The sequence below is a fragment of the Ochotona princeps genome, chromosome 27 (genome assembly GCF_030435755.1).
Source record: "Ochotona princeps isolate mOchPri1 chromosome 27, mOchPri1.hap1, whole genome shotgun sequence".
NCBI lineage: Eukaryota > Metazoa > Chordata > Mammalia > Lagomorpha > Ochotonidae > Ochotona > Ochotona princeps.
Genome location: NC_080858.1, coordinates 4,342,879 through 4,362,585, shown reverse-complemented (window position 1 = coordinate 4,362,585; position 19,707 = coordinate 4,342,879). Strand labels below are relative to the sequence as shown.

The 19,707-nt window shown below is 38.8% G+C and overlaps 1 protein-coding gene across 1 annotated transcript in view; it reads left to right on the top strand.

Moving 5' to 3' along the window:
* The first annotated feature begins 576 nt into the window (after nt 1–576).
* Nucleotides 577–19,707, top strand: part of A2M (alpha-2-macroglobulin) — a 43,105-nt gene continuing 23,974 nt past the window's right edge. Inside the window, exons 1-16 of the mRNA XM_058655762.1 lie at nt 577–708; nt 2,753–2,936; nt 3,908–4,067; nt 4,230–4,282; nt 5,792–5,812; nt 6,085–6,253; nt 7,030–7,114; nt 7,607–7,727; nt 8,408–8,522; nt 8,656–8,765; nt 11,354–11,515; nt 14,151–14,369; nt 14,606–14,669; nt 15,692–15,837; nt 16,416–16,565; nt 19,401–19,565. Coding sequence (XP_058511745.1) covers nt 644–708; nt 2,753–2,936; nt 3,908–4,067; nt 4,230–4,282; nt 5,792–5,812; nt 6,085–6,253; nt 7,030–7,114; nt 7,607–7,727; nt 8,408–8,522; nt 8,656–8,765; nt 11,354–11,515; nt 14,151–14,369; nt 14,606–14,669; nt 15,692–15,837; nt 16,416–16,565; nt 19,401–19,565 — 1,989 coding nt within the window. The 5' untranslated portion in view covers nt 577–643. The remainder of the gene's footprint in view (nt 709–2,752; nt 2,937–3,907; nt 4,068–4,229; nt 4,283–5,791; nt 5,813–6,084; nt 6,254–7,029; nt 7,115–7,606; nt 7,728–8,407; nt 8,523–8,655; nt 8,766–11,353; nt 11,516–14,150; nt 14,370–14,605; nt 14,670–15,691; nt 15,838–16,415; nt 16,566–19,400; nt 19,566–19,707) is intronic.

The window sequence follows — 19,707 nt, the reverse complement described above, 5'->3', positions numbered from 1 at the left end:
CGCTTTATATTCTTAAAACAGGAAACTATTCACTGTTACTCTTTCAGGGTCTGGCTCTTAATCCTCATTTAGTAATATTCCTCACTCCCAAACCTACTAGCAACTTTATTTCTGTGAAGAATAGGCGAAGTCTGAAATAGCTTCAACATCTATGTAGACACACTCAGTGGTAGACTTGCAGCCATACTGGTTTAAAGTGAATTAACTATTTTTATCCTGCCTCCCAATTGCTGCTTAAAATGTAGCCTCCAGCTCAACTGCTCACATGAAAGATGGGAAGAAAGTCATAAAGGACACTATGTGGGCTGGTGAGGAAAGTAAGAGAAGGGGATGAAAAAAACTGATTAGCTGTTTTACAGAAAAGCTCAGAGAAAGCAAACAGTAACAGGAATGTCAAGCTGATCCTTCCACAAATTCCTGTTAGCCTGCCAGGGATTAACCTTGGCTGTAATTAATCCATCAATGACCTTTTCAGAGAATGTTCTTAACTTTGTTTAGAGACTTTGTGTGGGTGGCACTTCCTGTTTGCACACAGAGCAGCATAAAACGCAGTTCCTCAGAGAGTGCTTGGGATCAGATTGACTGCAGGGAGTCAGGGGCAGGCTGATCGGCTCTCTGGCTCATCTTCCTTCTTCCCTGCAGCATGGGGAAAAATGAACTCTTCCTCCTGGTCCTCCTGCATGCGGTCGCCTCCCTCTCTGGAAAACCGTGAGTTCCAAACAGAGCCAGAAGCATAACTCAGAGTCTTTTCCTTGGTTTCATTTTGACACTTTCACCTTGTTATCTCTCAATTGTGAGCATTTGGAAATCTGTTTTTCTCATCTCTAAATTCCCTGATGATATGCAGTCTTTCTCTAAGGCATCACAAACTGATAAGGCTTTATTTTGTTTTTGTTTTTGTTTTTAAAATTAAAAGCAAAGTTACACAGGGAGAGAGATTTTCCATCCGCTGTCTCACGCCACATATGACCACAAGCCCTGGCAGGGGCTGGGCCAGGTTAAAGCCAGGAGTCCAGAACTCCTCTGCTCTCACAGTTGGCTGAGGGATCCAGGCACTTGAGCCATCTTCTGCCATCCCAGACACATGAGCAGGGAGCTGGACTGGAAGTGGCATAGCCAGGTCTTGAAACCATACCCATATGGGCACAGACATCACAGGTAGAACTTTAAAACCCACTGCACCACAGTGCCCAGCCCCAAGTAACCTGTTTTTTAATCCTCATGTGATTTATCTGCTTGAAAACATGCTATTTACTGTTTCTTATTTCCTCTCTCTTAATTCCTCACCATCTTTTTTCTTTTCTTTTTTATAAAATGAAGGCAAGTTTCTTCTTCCTCTTAACCATGGAACATTGTCCCGGAATATAAATCTCTGTGGAGCCAAATAAAAAAATAATTTGAAATACTGGTATTGACACTGAGAAAGCAAAGGATTCTGCTAACAGGGTGGAAAATCCTTTGCATCTCAGCTGGTGATGAATTCTTTGAACACTTAAGGAGGAACTGAAGGAATCTTCAAATGACAGCTAATTAGAAACAATTCTTGATATAAGGATACTGGGCGACTTTTTAGAATAGATTGCAGAAGGAAATGCAAGAAGGGCTGACTAATTCTGTTTTACATATCACTTGATCATTTTTATGTGAATGATTCTTCTTAGGACATATACATACAAAAAATAAAAATAGTAAAAAATCAATGACAGGTTTCAGTTAATTTATACAATATCCATCTACATACATACAAATTCATGGGAGGGAACAAACAGCTAATCCTTATCTTTAAAAATATGTTTCGGGCCCAGCGGCGTGGCCTAGTGGCTAAAGTCCTCGCCTTGAAAGCCCCAGGATCCCATATGGGCGCCAGTTCTGATCCCAGCAGCTCCACTTCCCATCCAGCTCCCTGCTTGTGGCCTGGGAAAGCAGTCATGGACGGCCCAAAGCTTTGGGACCCTGCACCCAAGTGGGAGACCTGGAAGAGGTTCCTGGTCCCAGCATCGGATTGGCGCGTACCGGCCCGTTGCGGCTCACTTGGGGGGTGAGACATCGGATGGAAGATCTTCCTCTCTGTCTCTCCTCCTCTCTGTATATCCGGCTTTCCAATAATAATAAAAAATCTTTAAAAAAAATATGCTCCAAAGTGTTTACAATTTTTACTTAAAATATATGGGTCATGATTTGTGATCATTATTCTCCTTGTATTTGTAACCCAGTTGTTTACCACAATCAAAATTGCAGTGACTCACATTTTTGAACCTCAGATGCCACATGTATGAAGTGAATACAAGCACTGGCTGCATGGTTCTCCCAGGGATGTTGAACCTATGCAACTGATGCACGCAGCTCTTTCCACAGCAAAGATTCCTGTACTAACCTGTATCCCAAATATATGGGATATATAATGGGGTTTTTAGAAAGATGTTCACTGTCATGGCTTATGATGCAAAAGGGAAATAATTCTGATGCATACCATGTGAAAAAAAAAAACAGAATTTGGGAGTGGAGCGCATTTAGCCTAGGCGTGAAGATGTTAGGATGCCCGCATTCCAGTGGCAGTAACTAAGTTCAGCTCCTGACTTGGAGGCAGTAGTGATGGCTCAAGTAACAGAGTGCTTGCTACCAGTGTGAAGTCCCAGTTCCCAAGAGGAAAACTAAAAATTGCTGGAGTAACAATAATTAGATTGAAAACTAGTGCTATCGCTAGCAAAGTCTTTTTGTTCAGTCTCCTTTAACTGGACTTTCTCATTCTCAGAAACTACATGGTGCTGGTCCCCTCCGTGATCCATACAGGGGCCCCAGAGAAGGGCTGCATCCTTCTGAGCCAGCTGAATGAGACGGTGACTGTGAGTGCTTCCTTGGAGTCAATCAGGGAGAACAGGAGCCTCTTCACGGACCTGGTGGTGGAGAAGGATCTATTCAACTGTTTCCCCTTCACTGTGAGTGTGGCTTAAGTCAGGATAAGGAGTCTAGTATTCCTTCAAGACAAGACTTTGTGTCAGAGTGCCTGGGCTTGAGCTCTGTCTCCAGCTCCTGACCCGTGGTCCATACCTGTTCAGACTGTGGTTACAATCATAAAGACTCAAGTTGTTAGATGCCTGGCATGTGTGTGAGAGAGAGAGAGACTGAGTTCTTGGCTCCTAACATGAGCCATAACAGGCATGGGGAATAAACCTGCAACAAGAACATCCCTCCATCTCAAATTAATAAAAAAAATAAAACTTTGATGGATGGTAAGAACGTCAGGCAGTGTCTGAAATGCAGAAACTAAGAAGCAATACATAAATTTCCAACCTTGAAAAACAAATCTTCACACGAAGTTTAAAAAAATCACTTACTGACCAAAGTAAAATCCTACCAGCAAGAAAAGCGAACAGATGAAAGGAAAATGTGACTTTGCCTTAAAATTGAAATGTAAAAACATAAGTTGGGTCCAAGTTTAACAGGAGCCACCAGTGGCAGGCTAACAGGAATATATCACTCCATACTTTCAGAACAAGAATTGGTGCCAATTTTTATTATCTCTTTAGAGTTATTCATTTATGAAAGCATCACAATATAGAGCTAATAAAGCACTGTGAACTTGTCAAATGCTGAAGACATGATGTTCTATGTCCTTTGAGCACATAACTTTGCCTTGTCCAGCTTCTGTGTGTAACTGAACTGAGACTGTATGGAAAGATGTGAACCTTAATCATCATCTGTCATTGATAGAATTCCTCCTACTTTGTGTTTTGTTTTCTCATTTATAATGACAGAAGAATTCCCTGTTTGTGCCAGTTTTTCTAGATGAGAATGATGCAGTGAAATTGGACATGGAGGTCAAGATGTCCAGGGAGAAGTAGAACTGAGAATGGGGGAGGAAACTTGGGAGGCCTGATGAGTTCTCAGGATCGTTTCTGAATTGCAGGTACCTAGGTCATCATCCAACGAGGAAGTTATGTTCCTCACTATCCGAGTGAAAGGAGCAACCCAAGAATTCAAGAAACGGACCACAGTGTTAATTAGAAATGAAGACAGCCTGATCTTTGTGCAGACAGACAAGCCGGTCTATAAACCAGGACAGACAGGTAAAAAGGGGCCCAAGTCAGGACACTGAAAAGGAAGAATATTTCCTCTACCTCTAAATTCCCTAAAATTCCTGCTACCCTGGTTCCTTAAGAACATGCCTCACCAGCCTATAGTCCCAGTTAAAGAATCATGGGTGCTCATAGAAAGTTTTTCTATTTCAGTGAAATTTCGTATTGTCTCATTGGATGAAAATCTTCGCCCACTAAACGAGTTGGTGAGTTTACAACTGTTTACATAGAATCACTATCTTCTGTGTAGATCCAGTGGAAACTGGTATTGATGTTTAAAGGAAGGGCAGGGAGAGCAAGAGTTTCTTGTCACTAACTAATTTTTAACATCACAATAGCACAAGATCCTCTTTTACATCAGATTCCCACATCAAGAAGGTAGGTTATCCTTCTTGTCTTGGTATTGGTACTCAATAGTACCTAGGTATTGGTACTCAATCATACCATTATTCTTTCTTTCAGTCTCACCTAGGAAAATTTTAAAGGTCTGTTGAATAATAGACACAAATAAACCATGAAAGAACCTCAATGCCATAACTTTCCAGAGATTTAAACTTTTTCTAGAAACACTTCAAAAATCTCTGCTAAGAAGAAAGAAGACAATCGATTTGCTTAATATCTCTGGTCACAAACCACCCTTTTCATTATAATGTCAATGTCAAACAGAAGTGTTTGTTTTTATCTCCTAAGTGTATTTCTTCACCACAACATCTCAAAAGCAGACAATTCTGCTTTTAGGGTTTCTAAAGCAAAAGCAAAAGCGTAGAGCATGATCCTGACTTCTTCTCTTTCTCTTACACTCACTTTCATTTCACCCACAAAATGTTAGATTTATAAACACCTACGCACATGCATTTATCTATCAATAACATTGCAAAGGAAAAGAATTTCCTTCACCAGGATGCCTCTCCACTTGAAGTGCTGCCACCTGAGCCTGGCCAGTGTTATCTGTAAAAGAGATCACTGTGATTACCTGAAAACTGCACTCCCAGCTTCTACTTTTTCCCTTCTATCTAAAACACCACAGTCGTCACTCCATCAGCTTCGCCATGTTTTATTTTTCTTGTTGATATTTGCCACCATTAAGATATGTGACTGATAAATGATGAATGTATAGATAGATGGGTAGGCAGCAGATATATATTAATATCATGTGTATGAGGTTGTTTTCTTGTCTGTTCATCCCTATTAAAGAACACACAAATTGTTCTCCTATATGTTGCTATACTCATCTTCTGAGCTTCAGAGTCACATGTAGCACAGAAATAGGCAGTTCATAATAGCTTTTAAGAATGAATAAACATTAATGACAAAGAAATTATCCTCATTCTTCCTTGTTTCTGGAACTTCTAAAAATTCTACGACCAGTCTTAATAACTGGGACTGATATAGTTCTATCTGTATTTATTTCTCGATCTATGGAACTACATTGTAAAAGAATGTTCTTCACTTTGCTGCCATAAACATACAATGTTAGCCATCCTACTCCTAATGAGTATCAGTGACAAATATATTTGTTGCTTCTGGCCAGTTAATTTCTTATTGTTTCTTATTAATCATGTAAAAGGGGTTAATTTAAAATTCTATAAAATTTAACCTGCAATCTTGCATTTTTTATTATAAAATTGATCTATGCACACACAGCTGGCTTGCTTATATTTCAGAATTAGAAACATTTGAAAATACTTACAAGCTTCTTGTCTTTTGTCTTTCAGATTCCACTAGCATACATTCAGGTAAGCATGTAACACATTTCATAATTAGAAAGAACCCTATAAATTGGTAGGGAAATGTCCTTTTCTGAGGGGTTTTTGTAATATCTCAGAGAAATTGTCAGTAAGGGTCAAATTTTCAAACTTACTTGGGGCAGGATGGTTATAATTCACCCCTAGTCTCTTCCTTAAACACCACTCCATCTGTTCTCTTGGGGATCACAATGGTTCTCACTGATGATTTCTAAACTGTCTCCAATGTCCTAGGCACTCTTATAAATTCTGATTTTTCATAGGACCCCAAAGGAAATCGCATTGCACAATGGCAGAATCTCAAGTTAGTCGGTGGTCTCGAGCAGTTGTCGCTTCCCCTCTCATCAGAGCCCTTCGAGGGCTCCTACAGTGTGGTGGTACAGAAGAAATCAGGTGGAAGGACGGAGCACCACTTCACTGTAGAGGAATTTGGTAGGGTCCATTGAATGTAACGGAACCCTTTTTTTTTTTTCAGATTTAAATGTTGGGGGCCTAGAATTTGAACTCATCCAAAGTCTTTCCACTTCCCATAGATAAAACTTGGCTTGGAAGAAAACCAACATTATCTAAGTCCAATGATTTGCTACCTGTGATATTTTTGCAGTAATAGTATTTTAAAACATTTAAAATATCCTGGTTTTGGCACATCTTCCATAATTCATTAAGATTATAGTGAAGTGATCTAATCCTTCAACTAAAACTTTCAACCAATATTTTCATTTACAAAAAAAGAGAAGTATTTATTTATTATTTTAGCGGCAAAGAGAAGCAAAGATAAGGAGAGACAGAAAGAGATCAACTATCCATGGATTCACTGCCCAAATAGCCACAGCAGCCTGGGTTGGGCCAGGCCAGGGCCAGGAACCTACAATTCCATCTGGGTCTCCAATGTGGATTTAGGAACTGAAATATTTGAACCATCATCCGCAGCTTCCCAGGCAGTTATTAAGGAGCTGGATTGGAAGTATGTAACCAGAACTTGACCCAGCACTCCAGGAGAAGCCACACATTTACCAACTATACCACAACATCCACTTCAAGATGTCCATTATTGAGTGAGGTGGACATGAGTATGCTGGAAAACAGGACTCTCGAAGTCCTGAAACGCCATAGAGTGTCGTGGCATGAAATCTGAAAGTATCAGCCACCTTTATACACACATACTTGAAAACAACTAATCAAAAATCTCCTTTATCACGAATCCATAGTGCTTCCCAAGTTTGAAGTCCAAGTGACAGTACCTGAAACAATCACCATCTTGGATGAGGTGATGGATGTATCCGTGTGTGGTCTGTGAGTTCATTTTCTCAATATTATGAGGGACATTTTTAAGGGGTATCCACCATTTGGCATAGTTGGGCCATTTTCCCTGGCAGCAATAACAACTTAAACACTTCAGGTACTTTAGGGTTTGCACCTGTCTCAAAAGTTCTGCTGCTTTTCAACTTTTCCTTCTTACCTTATATTCTTATTAGTATTACTGTAACTATCGTGGGCCAGGGGACGATTTCTAGAGGCTTTGCTAGGTAGGGCTGATCCTGAATGCTTCAAAGCTGTGTAGACACACCAAAAAAGGCATGGTAGAAAGAAGGAAAGATGGAAGGAAGGGAACGAGGGGAAGAAGGAAGAGAGGGAGGGAGAAAAGGAAGGAATGATAGAAGGGAGGGAGGGAGGAAAAGAGGAAGGGAGGAAGGAAAAGAGAGAAAAGGTTAGTTACTGTGGCTCAGAACCAATGGGTAGAAAAGGAGGGTGCTCAATCTTGTTGTGGCCATGTTCTCATGACAGATACACATATGGGAAACCTGTCCCAGGAAACGTGACTGTGAGCCTGTGCAGGAAGTATAGCCACCCTTCCACTTGCTACCATGAAGAGTCCCAGGCATTCTGTGAGAAATTCAGTCACCAGGTGAGTTGAACACCAGGCCTTGACTAAGGACTAATGACCAAAAACTCATTGGCAGAGGGTGAGTTGGATTACGGTGAAAAAAACACACATCTCTTAGCCACTTTAACTGAGTAGCATATCACTCCTGCTGTCTTTCCATGAGCAGGAACTTGCCATATGGCCATAGCCACATGACAGGGAACTGGGGAGCATGATTTCCCACTGTGTGCTGAGAAAGAGACAGTCACATTGCTGAAGCTTCATGTTTCTTTAACATTTCTATATCATCCTCTCTAGAGAAATTTCAGATGCTAAGGGATATATTTATCCATAGGACTCCAAAGGAAATCTCACTGCAAAATGGCAGAATCTCAAGTTAGCCTCAAAAATCTCAACTAACACAGTCTCATTTATACAAGGGTATTCGGAATTAGTGAAAATGGAATTCAAAGACAATTTTATTTTGGAGCAAAAGAATTGAAATTCATAATTTTTCCAAATATGCATTTTCCATGAATTTTTTGGAACCCCTTCCTAAAAGGAATATTATCCTGAAATGTTAAATATTGTGTTCTTATCTCCATCTTAGAAAACGCCTATGTAAGTTGCCCTCCCCCAAATTTCACCAGATTAACTATCACTGATCTTATCATCAAGACAATATGCATCATATTTTTGTATTTTACTTTCTCTCCTTTTAGCTAAACAGTCATGGCTGCTTCTCTTGGCAAGTAAAAACCAAGGCCTTTCAGTTGAAGCAGGAAGGCTATGATATGCAGCTGTCTGTTGAGGCCACAATCCAAGAAGAAGGAACAGGTGTGTGCACCACATGAGTGGGGGAGAAAGACCACACTGAATGATGGTTTATTTAAATTATGCATTCCAGTTTATGAAAATTTCCATTTCATTATTCCTACAAAACTTTTTTGTTTTTATTCTTCATTGTCAGGAGTGAAATTAACAGGAAAGGCATCCAGCAAAATCACAAGAACCATCACTGAACTCTCATTTGTGAAAGTGGACTCACACTTCAGACCGGGTATACCTTTCTTTGGAAAGGTGGAGTACTGTATCATTCACAAGTGAAACTATACACTGTTCATTCACTTACCACAACAACATGGTCTGTGATAAGATCCTACCTGGTTCATCACATTGATTAATGTAACCAAACAAGTGAAACCGCTGAAAAATAGAACCTTTCAATTTATTCACAAAATCTTTTTCAAGCCCTAGTGCGGCAGAGATTGGGTGCAGTGGTTAACATTGCTTAGCGTCCCATCATCCCACATTGAAGTGCCTGGACTTGACTTCCAGTTCTAATCTCTATTCAAGCTTCGTGCTAACCACACTCTGAGAAGGAGAAGCAGTACTTGAGTCCCTGCCCCCCATGTAGGAGACCCTGGTTGAGTTCCAAGCTCCTGGTTTTGACCTGAGTCACCCTCAGCTGCTGTGGAGTTTTATCTTTCAAATGACAAAAATAAAGATTAGGACAGAAAAACTATTTTAAGCACACCTTATCAAAATGTATAGGCTTCTTTTCACTTCTCAAATATCATTGCCTGATGTCACTCCAACTCCTTCTCATACTTTTATATCATTTTTTCACAAAAAACTTAAAACTCAATGATGTCCAAATATGTTATGCCTCAATCATTGACTTTTCATGAAAATGCACATGATACTGATTTTTATATTTGCAGTGTTAAACTTTACTATATATTATTTTCCTTCCATGGCATCACCTGAAACAACCACAGCCTGGTTGGAGAATCAAAGTTAAAGTGTACTCAGAAGTCAAAGCCAAGACTTAACCCTGGAACAGCCATGCTTGTTCTCATGCTTTTATTTGGTTATAAACTTTGTGCTTTTTCTTACAGCATGAGTGTGTGCATTAAGTCAGATTTAAATGAAATTGTGTCCTGGCTAAATTTTTTAAAAATTAAGTTTTGATTAAATTTAAAAATTCAAATTTAGATTAAATTAAAAATTTGAATTTCAATTAAAAATTGTGTCCTGCTCACATTAAAAATCAAAGGAGGAGTGGTGCACATTTGGCTATGGAACAAGAGGGAGGCATGGGATCGTTCATCGTTTTTTCTATCATAGCATTAAGACACATAGTTGACTCCATCTTAACACACTGCAGATGTTTCTCGGCTCAGACTCTGCTGAGAGTCAGGCTGGGTCTGTGCGATTCCCTGTAACTGAGTTCCCACTAAATTCAATCTCCTCAGTCAGCATCCATTGCTCAAATCCACAGTGGATATTACGTTCACATTCATCTTCTGTGATAACAAATATGTATTTTAAAAGGAGCCAACTTAGGAGGAAAATGTAATTTCAAGTTTTTAGACTTGAAATACACAATTTTTCTCATATATCTACCAAAACTAACGCTTCTGCTGCGAGTTTTTTCCATTGTAAGAAGATAGGCACATTGATCCTCCCGACCTCAGCTTTCTGAGATTACAGAACTTCATGTGTAACCAATGGGGAGTTTGTTCTTAATGGAAATGTTACAGTACTTCATCTGTGGGGGACGGGGGAGACAGGAAACTAGACCCAACAAAGTGGAGTGTTTATAGAAGATCTGGCATGTTATGACAACAACACATATTCAGAAATTTTAGCTTAAATGTAACTTCCCAAAATGAAAGACTATCTTTAAGTTTCTCAGAAATATGTATTACTTTTTCAAAGTTGCATTTTTTTTTTAAAGGCAGAAGGTGATAGAGAGAGAGAGAGGGAGAGGCCCACAGATCTTGCATCTGCTTGATCATTCCCAAATGGCCACAGCAGCCAAAACAGGGACAGAGTGTGCCAGGAGTCAGGAACTCCATCCAGATCTACCATGTATGTGGCAGAGATCTAGTACCTGGGCCATTGTCTGCATGTTTCCATGCAGCATTAACAGACCGCTGAATCGGGAGCAGAGCAGACGGAAGGCAGATGTAGCAAGCAGTGGCTTCCCTCACTGTGCCACAAGGGTGGCCCCAGGATTGTAACTTTCAATGTTTTATCTCTACTAAATAACATCATACATATCTCTCACTAGAAAAGCAAGAACCACAATTATGTACATGTTCCTATCTTCTCACAGGCAGCCACAATCTCACTGGCAAGCCTAATTGCATCATGCAGTTATAGACACTACATCAGGTCATTCTGTTGTATTCTTTGATGTCAAAAGTAGTTTATACTGAAAATTGACCACCTTATTTTACCATCCGAACTGGGCTACTCGCTCATCTGCAGAGTTCAATATCAGCAGTAATTTGGCTTTATGACCTTACTTAATATTATGATCCTCTCCCAAATTTTAAATATTTTGGGGGGAAATAAATCATTAGCTCTCCATCTACCTTCTCAAGCTATAGGTTGAGAAGTACGCAACAAATATAAACCTACTGGAGGGGCACACAGGACAATATGTTTTAAAAATGCTTATTTCTACACTTAGGATACTTCAGAAAACTTCAGAATGTATAGGAAGTTAGTAACACAACAAATGTCTGGAATTCAAATAGATTTGAGTGGGTTAAACATTTCAACATGGAGAGGCACTCATATCGATGATACAATGAGTGTGTTTAGTGCTTCCTGGTTATTATCCATCTAACTGATCCACAATTATTAACCTTCAGGTGCGCCTAGCAGACGGGAAAGGTAACCCTATGCCAAATAAGATCGTCTCCATCACAGCAAATGAAGCTGACTATAAATCCAATGCTACCACCGATGAGAAGGGCCTGGTGCAATTCTCCATCAACACCACCAATGTTGCAGGCACCTCCTTGACGGTGCAGGTAAGTTGGGGAACTTTCCAACTACTGTACGGAAAGAAAATGCTAAAAATCAGAAACAGTGCAGGTCAAGCATGAGGAAGTTTATGAAAAGGAGGCAAAGTTGAAAGTGTGAGTTGTCTTGTAGCAACCTTGGTGGGAACAAGACATGAAGCAGCCCCTAGGGAAGACAGTGTGGCACTTACGCAAAAAATTCAAAAGTGTGATGATCTTAGGATCTAGCAATCTTATTTCCATGCACATATTCAGAGAAATGGAATACAAAATCTAAAAACATTTTCCATCCTTATTCACCGTAATTATTCATAATCACTAAGTAGGAAGAACTCAAATATTCACCAACGACATTGTATCATTGTTGAGTTCTTTAGAGCCAAGATTTCTGATCTGTTTTTATGGTCTCTGTGCAATTACTCACTAAAGTCATAAGCTGTATTCCTCATTTCTTTGAATTACTCATCTATATTTTGCTTTAATATCATTAATTGCTCTTTAAAATCATTATCTTTAAATTCTTTGTCAGGCAGTTTGTTCATTTTCATTTCTTTTTGGTTTGCTCTTGGAAAATTACTGTGGACACTTGGAGAACTCATTCACCTTTTTCCTCCCTGAAACTTTCTTGCCTTCTTCAGTATAGATTTCCTTATTATTGCACTAAAACCAAGAAGGTTGGCCCTCATATCTACCTGCTGTAAGTCTTGTCAAGATGATTTAGCGTGTGAATAGCTTATAAATTTGATGTCCCTATGGAGATAGGATTGGTGGAAAAATCAGTCTCCACCTTCATCTGCCTGTAACAATTAGCATTGGGCTTCAAAAATATACATGCACTTCATAAATTCTTACCTGACTTGATTTTTGTCTTGATAGTCTAATTTTCTCACATGGCCTGCCCATACACATGTAACTTGTATTAAATGGTTTAGAGTCCCCTGTTCATCCCTTGAGATACGCAACATGTGTTATGGAATCAAGGTATGGAAAAACTCTTGGCTTTTGAGAGTTTTCATATTAGTATAAAGAATACATTTTATTGATTCACCTTTAAATAGATGGCGTAAAAGCTTATACCTCTAATTGTTCAAACCTGAATGTGCATCCATTTCTCTGCCTTGAATGTGTTCTGTGTTCCAGGATGTATGTTAGTCCTATCAAAATATTATTAATTAATTAATATTTTAAAGTACTTCCTCTTTCTCAATGATCATACACACACACACACATATTCTTGCTAGAGCATATTCTGAAATATAAACAAAGTGTTTTGCCAGCAAAAACATTATTCCTACTACTTGGAACCTCAGTAAAGGTTGAGTAAGTCCAGCAAGACCTCAAGAATAAATTCTGGATCCATCTACCCAGCAGCAACATGCTCAAGTTTTACTGTGACTACTGCAACACATACCTCACCCATGACTCTCCATTTGTCAGAAAGACACACTGCAGTGGTAGGAAACACAAAGAAAACGTGAAAGACTACTATTAGAAATGGATGGAGAGCCAATGGCTGCGTTTCAGCTAGAAGAGATATCTCCTACTCCATTCTCTGCTTTTCCACCTGCAGGGACAATGACCTTATCCCCCCAGCCACCTGCTGCCCTGAGTCTGCCAGGTCCTCCTTACCTTGGTATGATCCCAGAACTCCATATGGGAGGCCCTCCCATGATGTCAGCGATGGGCCCTCCTCCCCTGGGATGATGCCAATGGGACCTGCTCTTGGAATGAAGCCACCCATGGAAGGCGATATGCCAATGATATTGGGGTCCCTAATGAGACCTCCTGCCTGTCCCATGATGATACCCACTTCTCCCAGCTTAGAAGAGCGGAAAGGCCTTCTCTGAGCAGTTCTGTGTCACTTGTTCATTTGTTCTGCTTCACCAGGAGACCATGGTGCTGTGACTCTGTGTTTTCTCACAGCGTGACAAAGATGATCCGCTCCCCTTTCCTAGTAACAAAATAATTTTGGAGGGCAGAAGTGGGGTTTTAAAAAGTGTAATTTTCATTTGTGTTGTGAGATGTGAAAATGAAAATGTCAACTCTTTCAATTAAAAAAAAGAGGAATTTCTGTATGAATGAAAGTTGGAGCTACAACTCAGGTGGGGTATCAGAGCCATAAGAATCCACAATTGTAGGAAGCGTCCAATACCATCAGCCTTACATCCAGAGGGGTAGATGACCTCAGTGAGTTTGTCCATTCAATACTAATACTCCTTACTGAAAGATTTTTTTCAGAACCGTGGGGCTAACATCATCTATTCATAATATCTAATTGAAACCCATCATAAAAGTGGTGGGAACTTTCTGAAGCAGGAGTCTTCGATTTCTACAAAATGAGGCTTCTTAGTTCCAAATCTATCTGCCAAAAATACATGAAAAGGCAAAGACACAAAAGATTCCTCCTGTTACACGGTACAGAAACATACATAGCAAGGCCAGGAGACCCTACAGCATAAAGACACAACCATGTCTGTGTTTGACACACATAAACAAAATAAGGGTTGCCTTTCTCCTTTGGTCTGGAGCAAAAGATGTTTAGCTTCTAGTTAAGGTTGATGTAAGCTCACACAGTTCTGTGAGAACATTGATTTTTGTGTGTGTCAAATGTGATCTACAAAATAATGTTTTCCTAACTCATTAGGCCAAATACAAGAGTGATTCCAACTGTTACAGCTACAGATGGCTGTCTGCAGATCATAAAACAGCGCATCACACTGCTCACCTCGTATACTCCCGGAGCCAAAGCTTTGTCTACCTTGAGCCAGTGACTCAAAAACTACACTGCGGGCAAACTCTGATGGTCCAAGCACAATACGTTGTGAATGAACATGTTCTACAGGAGCTCACCATCTACTACCTGGTAAGAACAGTTGCTGAACTGACTCCTGTGCAGCCCAAAGCTCTCTGTGAGTCAAGCTACCAGAAAGCTCCTTAGACAACACTCTAACTCCCGATTCAGGTTCCCTTGGAAGTTTGACTTTTCGTGGGATTTGTTATTGCTAGCCCAGGCTCAAAGAAATAAGCGCCACATATAGAAAGCAAGACTAAGATCTTTATCAGGAAAATGGAATGGCTTTATCCTTCTCTTCTTTGTAGATAATGGCAAAGGGAGGCATTGTCCGAGCTGGAACTCATGTTGTGCCCGTGGAGCCAGACAGCGGTGAGTATTCACGTAATCTCCACCCTCCTGACCCCTTCCCAAACATTCGAGCCTTACACGACAGAAATATCAAAAAGTTCTTCTAATCACAATAACAAGGAGGAAATGTACTAATATTTTTTCGTTCTGTGTCAAATACTTGCTTTTGTTTTTTCAGCACGTTCCATTTTAGATTATTGGAAGTGTTAATGTTGTTGTGATGATCAATACTTATTTCGAGTTTCTAAACCATAGATATTCACTGACCCTCTTCTCAGAGAGGTGTGGAGTGTGGATTGTGTGCCATATCTTGTACTGAGTCATTTATATCTATCTATTTTGTTCATCCTTCTAAAATAGTTATGATTTATGAAGGGTTATACTGAGTACTTCCGTCATTGTCATGGACTCGCCTCATGAAAAAATACGAAAAAAAAATAGAACTCTATGACAGTTTCCCTTATCTGAATGGCATCTAAAAGATGACTTTCTAGACACCTCAGTGAGCCATGTTCTGGTTGCATCTTCATAGTAACACAGAAGCACTGTGCTGAAGTTAAGAAAGCGTTATGCAACCTCTGCAAATCTATGCAAGCATTAAACATAACTTCTGGAGAGACGTAATAATATTCCTCTTGAAGACAAAAACTACTATAGTTGCTACATAAAAATGTTAAGGAGGATGCAAACCTGAATACAATGTCAAGTCCTCTTGTCTTGTAGAATAAGTTCTCATGAAACAATAGTGAGACAGAAGTCTTCATATACTGACGTAGCATTAGAACACTACATAGATGAGCCAACTTTATGAACTAGTGGTAACTCAGTATATGGCTTATATAGGAAAGATGGGCTTTGGGAAAGGTTTCTCTTCTGAAGCTTGAGTTCTTAGAGGCAGACATCCTTTATATATACTGCTTATCAGTTCTGCTAACAGAAAAGCTTCATCAGAATTCTAAAATAACCTTGCATAAGAAAAATTAATTCGTTTCAGCCCTTGGAGACGGCTAACCTGGAATCACTCTCCCATTTTCTCTGTGCAGCCATGAAAGGACATTTTTCGGTGTCAATCCCTGTAGAGTCAGACATGGCTCCCATTGCTCGACTGCTCATCTACATCGTTTTACCTGACGGGGAAGTGATTGGGGATTCTGAAAAATACGAGGTGGAAAACTGTCTTCCCAACAAGGTAAGTACTTTCTATCATAAAATGTCAAACTATAAAACTGTGAATACTGGATGGCAATCAAAAATAAGTATAATGGTGGTGGGCGTTTGGCGTGGAAGTTGAGGTGTCACTAGGGATGCTTGCACTGCCTGTGTGAGTAGCTGGGTGGAAATCCTGGCTTTGCTTCTCATCCAAGTTTCCTGCTTACGAGCACCATGAAAGCAGTCAGGTGATGGCTAAAATAACTGAATCCATGATAGCCATGCGGGAAACTCCACATTCGTGACTCCAAGTTCTTGTAGCTGTTTGTGGAGTGAATCAGCGGATAAGGGTGCATGTCTTTCCTCTCTCTTTCTCTCTCTCTCTTTAAATTAATAAGACAGTAGGTAAAGCAATTAAGAAATTCTTATAATAGTTAAACTGATTCTTGACAATCTAACTGAAATACAAGGATTTGAAAACTGTCAGGACGGACATCATGCCAACTGCCAGAAAGTGCAGCCAAGCAGTTGCCCATTGAACATAAACAACCAGAAAATGCAGGTGGATAATTGGTTAAATGAAGACATTTTTTTTTTCTGACTTTCCCCTCCAATTAGGTGAATTTGGGCTTCAGGCCCAAACAAAGTCTCCCAGCTGCCCAAGTCCACCTGCAAGTCACGGCTTCGCCTCAGTCCCTCTGCGCTCTCCGGGCCGTGGACCAAAGCATGCTGCTCATGAAGCCTGAGGCTGAGCTCTCCGTGGCCTCGGTGAGTTCCCATCAGCCTCGGGGATCTGCAAGGACTTGGGGGTGCTCAGAGAAGCAAGAAATACTCATTTGAATAGGATAAGATCAATAGAATTACATTTTATCCACAACCTAGTAGTTTTGAGGTCTTCTCTGTGTGCTTCCTTCAGGAAGAAAAGCACATTTTAATCATATTTTAATCACATTTTAATCATATTTTTCCATGCTGACACACACACATACACACATATATCTACATTTATATATCATATATGAAATCATATATATTCACACATATATGATACATATCTAATATTTAATAAAGTATATAATAGATTTTTTATATTATAACATATAGTATATAGTATATAATGTAAAGATGTCTATTTACATGAATTTCTTGGAACTCATATATATGTGGATATATATGAATATATATATCTACATACATATATGTAGATGTATATATGAATATATATATCTACATACATATATGTAGATGTATATATGAATTCCAAGAAATTTATGTAAATATAACTGAAATAAATTTGTACTAATGTCCATTTTTCCACAAGTGTTTTAAAACACACACACACGTATTTTAAAAATGCTCATAGGAAGAAATGAAGTTGGAAGATAAGTTCATTTTGCTGTAAACATTTTGAAATTTATACATGACCTTTTTCATAATGCAAATTTGAAACGTTTTAAAAGCCCCAGTATATACACAAACACACACATATATACACAGACCACATTAGTTTTTGCAGATAAAAAAAAATGAAATTCAAAAACTGTACTGGTTAGTATATTGACTCAAACAATTTTTAAAATATAAAAGATGATTTTAAAATTAGCCCCGCAAAATAACTTGTAATTCAGATTTATTAAATTTCTAACTGAAGATCATGTGGCAAAAGAAACTCAAACTTGACTGCATTAAGGCCACCCAGAAACGCATGGCTGCAGAGAGCAGGGAGGTTGTGTAAAGTGCAGTAAGAGGGGTAGGGATATGCAAAACACGAGGGATGATGAACTTGAAGGCATCAGGAATGTCCGTTGTAAATTTTACATATTTTTACATTGCACATGTTTATTTGCATAATGTGTATATGTTATATCTACATATGGTGAAACAGAGGCCACTCTGCAAACTCTCTGACATCTCCGTGTTTCATCAATCCAATAATAGGTGTGTTTTGTCCAACCAGTTTAATCATTTTGAACACCCAACAAAAATGATACATTGGCATGAGCTAAGACTGCACAGGCTAACTTAAATATCAACCTCCTGTTTTTTATAAAAGTTAAATTAATAAAAAACTGATGTCTGAATTTGAATATCATTTCTCAAGGAGATACATATCGTCGCTGCTGAACAAAAATTGGGAGAAATTAATTACTAGATAATTGCCATTAAACTATGGAATATCTTAAAGTAGGAGTTAATAGAAATAGCAACAGTATACTAGAGTGGAACAGCAAGAAATTAACAGCATGTACTGTTAGTACTTTGCTCATACCTTAATATTTTCAACATGAAGCCACACAGAATCAACTCCACTAAAGTTTCTCTTATTAAAATTTTACAAAGGAGATTTTTTTTTCTTTCCCAAAGTAGGGATATCCAGAAGTTATTTCTTACTTTTTCATCCCTCCAGTGGATTTAATTGAAAACTTTAAAATACTTTGAAAGGAAATATCAAGTACATTTCAGTAGTGGGAATCAACAGATGTTTAGAAATTTACATAAGGCTTTTTAGACTTCTATAGTATAATTATATATGAAGCTCATAAAATTATAACAATTCTGATGAATAAATTAGGCAGATGGCCCTGTTTAACTTGTTAATAATACAGCAGAATCTTTCAAGTATATAGTAGCAGACCTGGGTGAGAACATTAGTTCCTCTTAAGACCTTCAGTTAGTGTTTTACCAACGCAAACACATTCCTCGTAGTTAGCAAATCGTTCATTCCAGGTTTACTTATTCAGTGCACACTGTGTTCAAGGCATGAGAGCAAGTGCTGAGACCATGAAACACTAAAGACAACAACCCATGTCATCTGGAGCTTCCATCTTCACACTGAGACTGACAATCATTATATAACACTTAGAGGAAAACACAGCAAGGTAGGGAGATGGGGAATGGTATTTGGAGGAACTGCCTATCAGCTGTGTTTCGACACCAAATGTATAACACAGTACATCTATCTGCTTTTATACATCTGTCTTACTTCTCCCCTTCAAATGGATCTGAAAATATCATTTCCAGTATTTTACAGTTACTATCCTAGGTTTTGAGTGACTTATCTGGAGAATCTGTTTCCATGAATGATATTTAGAAACTATCATTGAGTCCTATATAGAGGATAGATACAGTATTTATTCATGTGCCTGTTTGAAACAAGCATCCACTAGCTTTGTTGTATACTTGCTAACCAAAACACTGCAAGAAAAATGTCATTTCATTCTAGCATCACAAAACTTGATGTCAGTATTACCTCTAATGTTTGTGATGGAGCTGTGTTGACAAAGTATGATGATAATGGAGCACTTAGGGCATCTTAGATTTTTGTTCCCTAAAATTTCAAAGCATCTTCAACATGAAAACATCATTTACAGGAAATAATCTACACTGTCTTTATAAAATATCAAAGTAATGGGAACACTGAACACAAGGCTGATGAGGATTCTTACTCTTTTCACCTTGGAATTAATATATATATATATATATATATGTGTGTGTGTGTGTGTGTATATATGTGTGTGTATATATGTGTGTGTGTGTGTATATATATATATACACATAAGTAAGCCACAGATACATTTGCCTTTGTCCTCTGCATTTATACAGGTTTATAAACTGCTGCCAGTCATAGACCTCACTGGCTTTCCTGAAAGTTTGAATCAGGAGGAAGATGATCAAAACTGTGTCCGTCTCCACAATTTGCTGATTAACGGAACTTTGTATTCACCAGTACCAACCACAGATGGAAAAGACATGTACAGTTTCCTACAAGTAAGCCACTTACACTTCACATAGGGTCAGCTTTTATGGTTCTTAAAATATTATACAGGGAAGGCATTCTTTTTATTTCATATTTATTTATTTGTTTGTATTTGAAAGTCAGATAAACAAAGAGGAGAAAAAGAAAGATGTT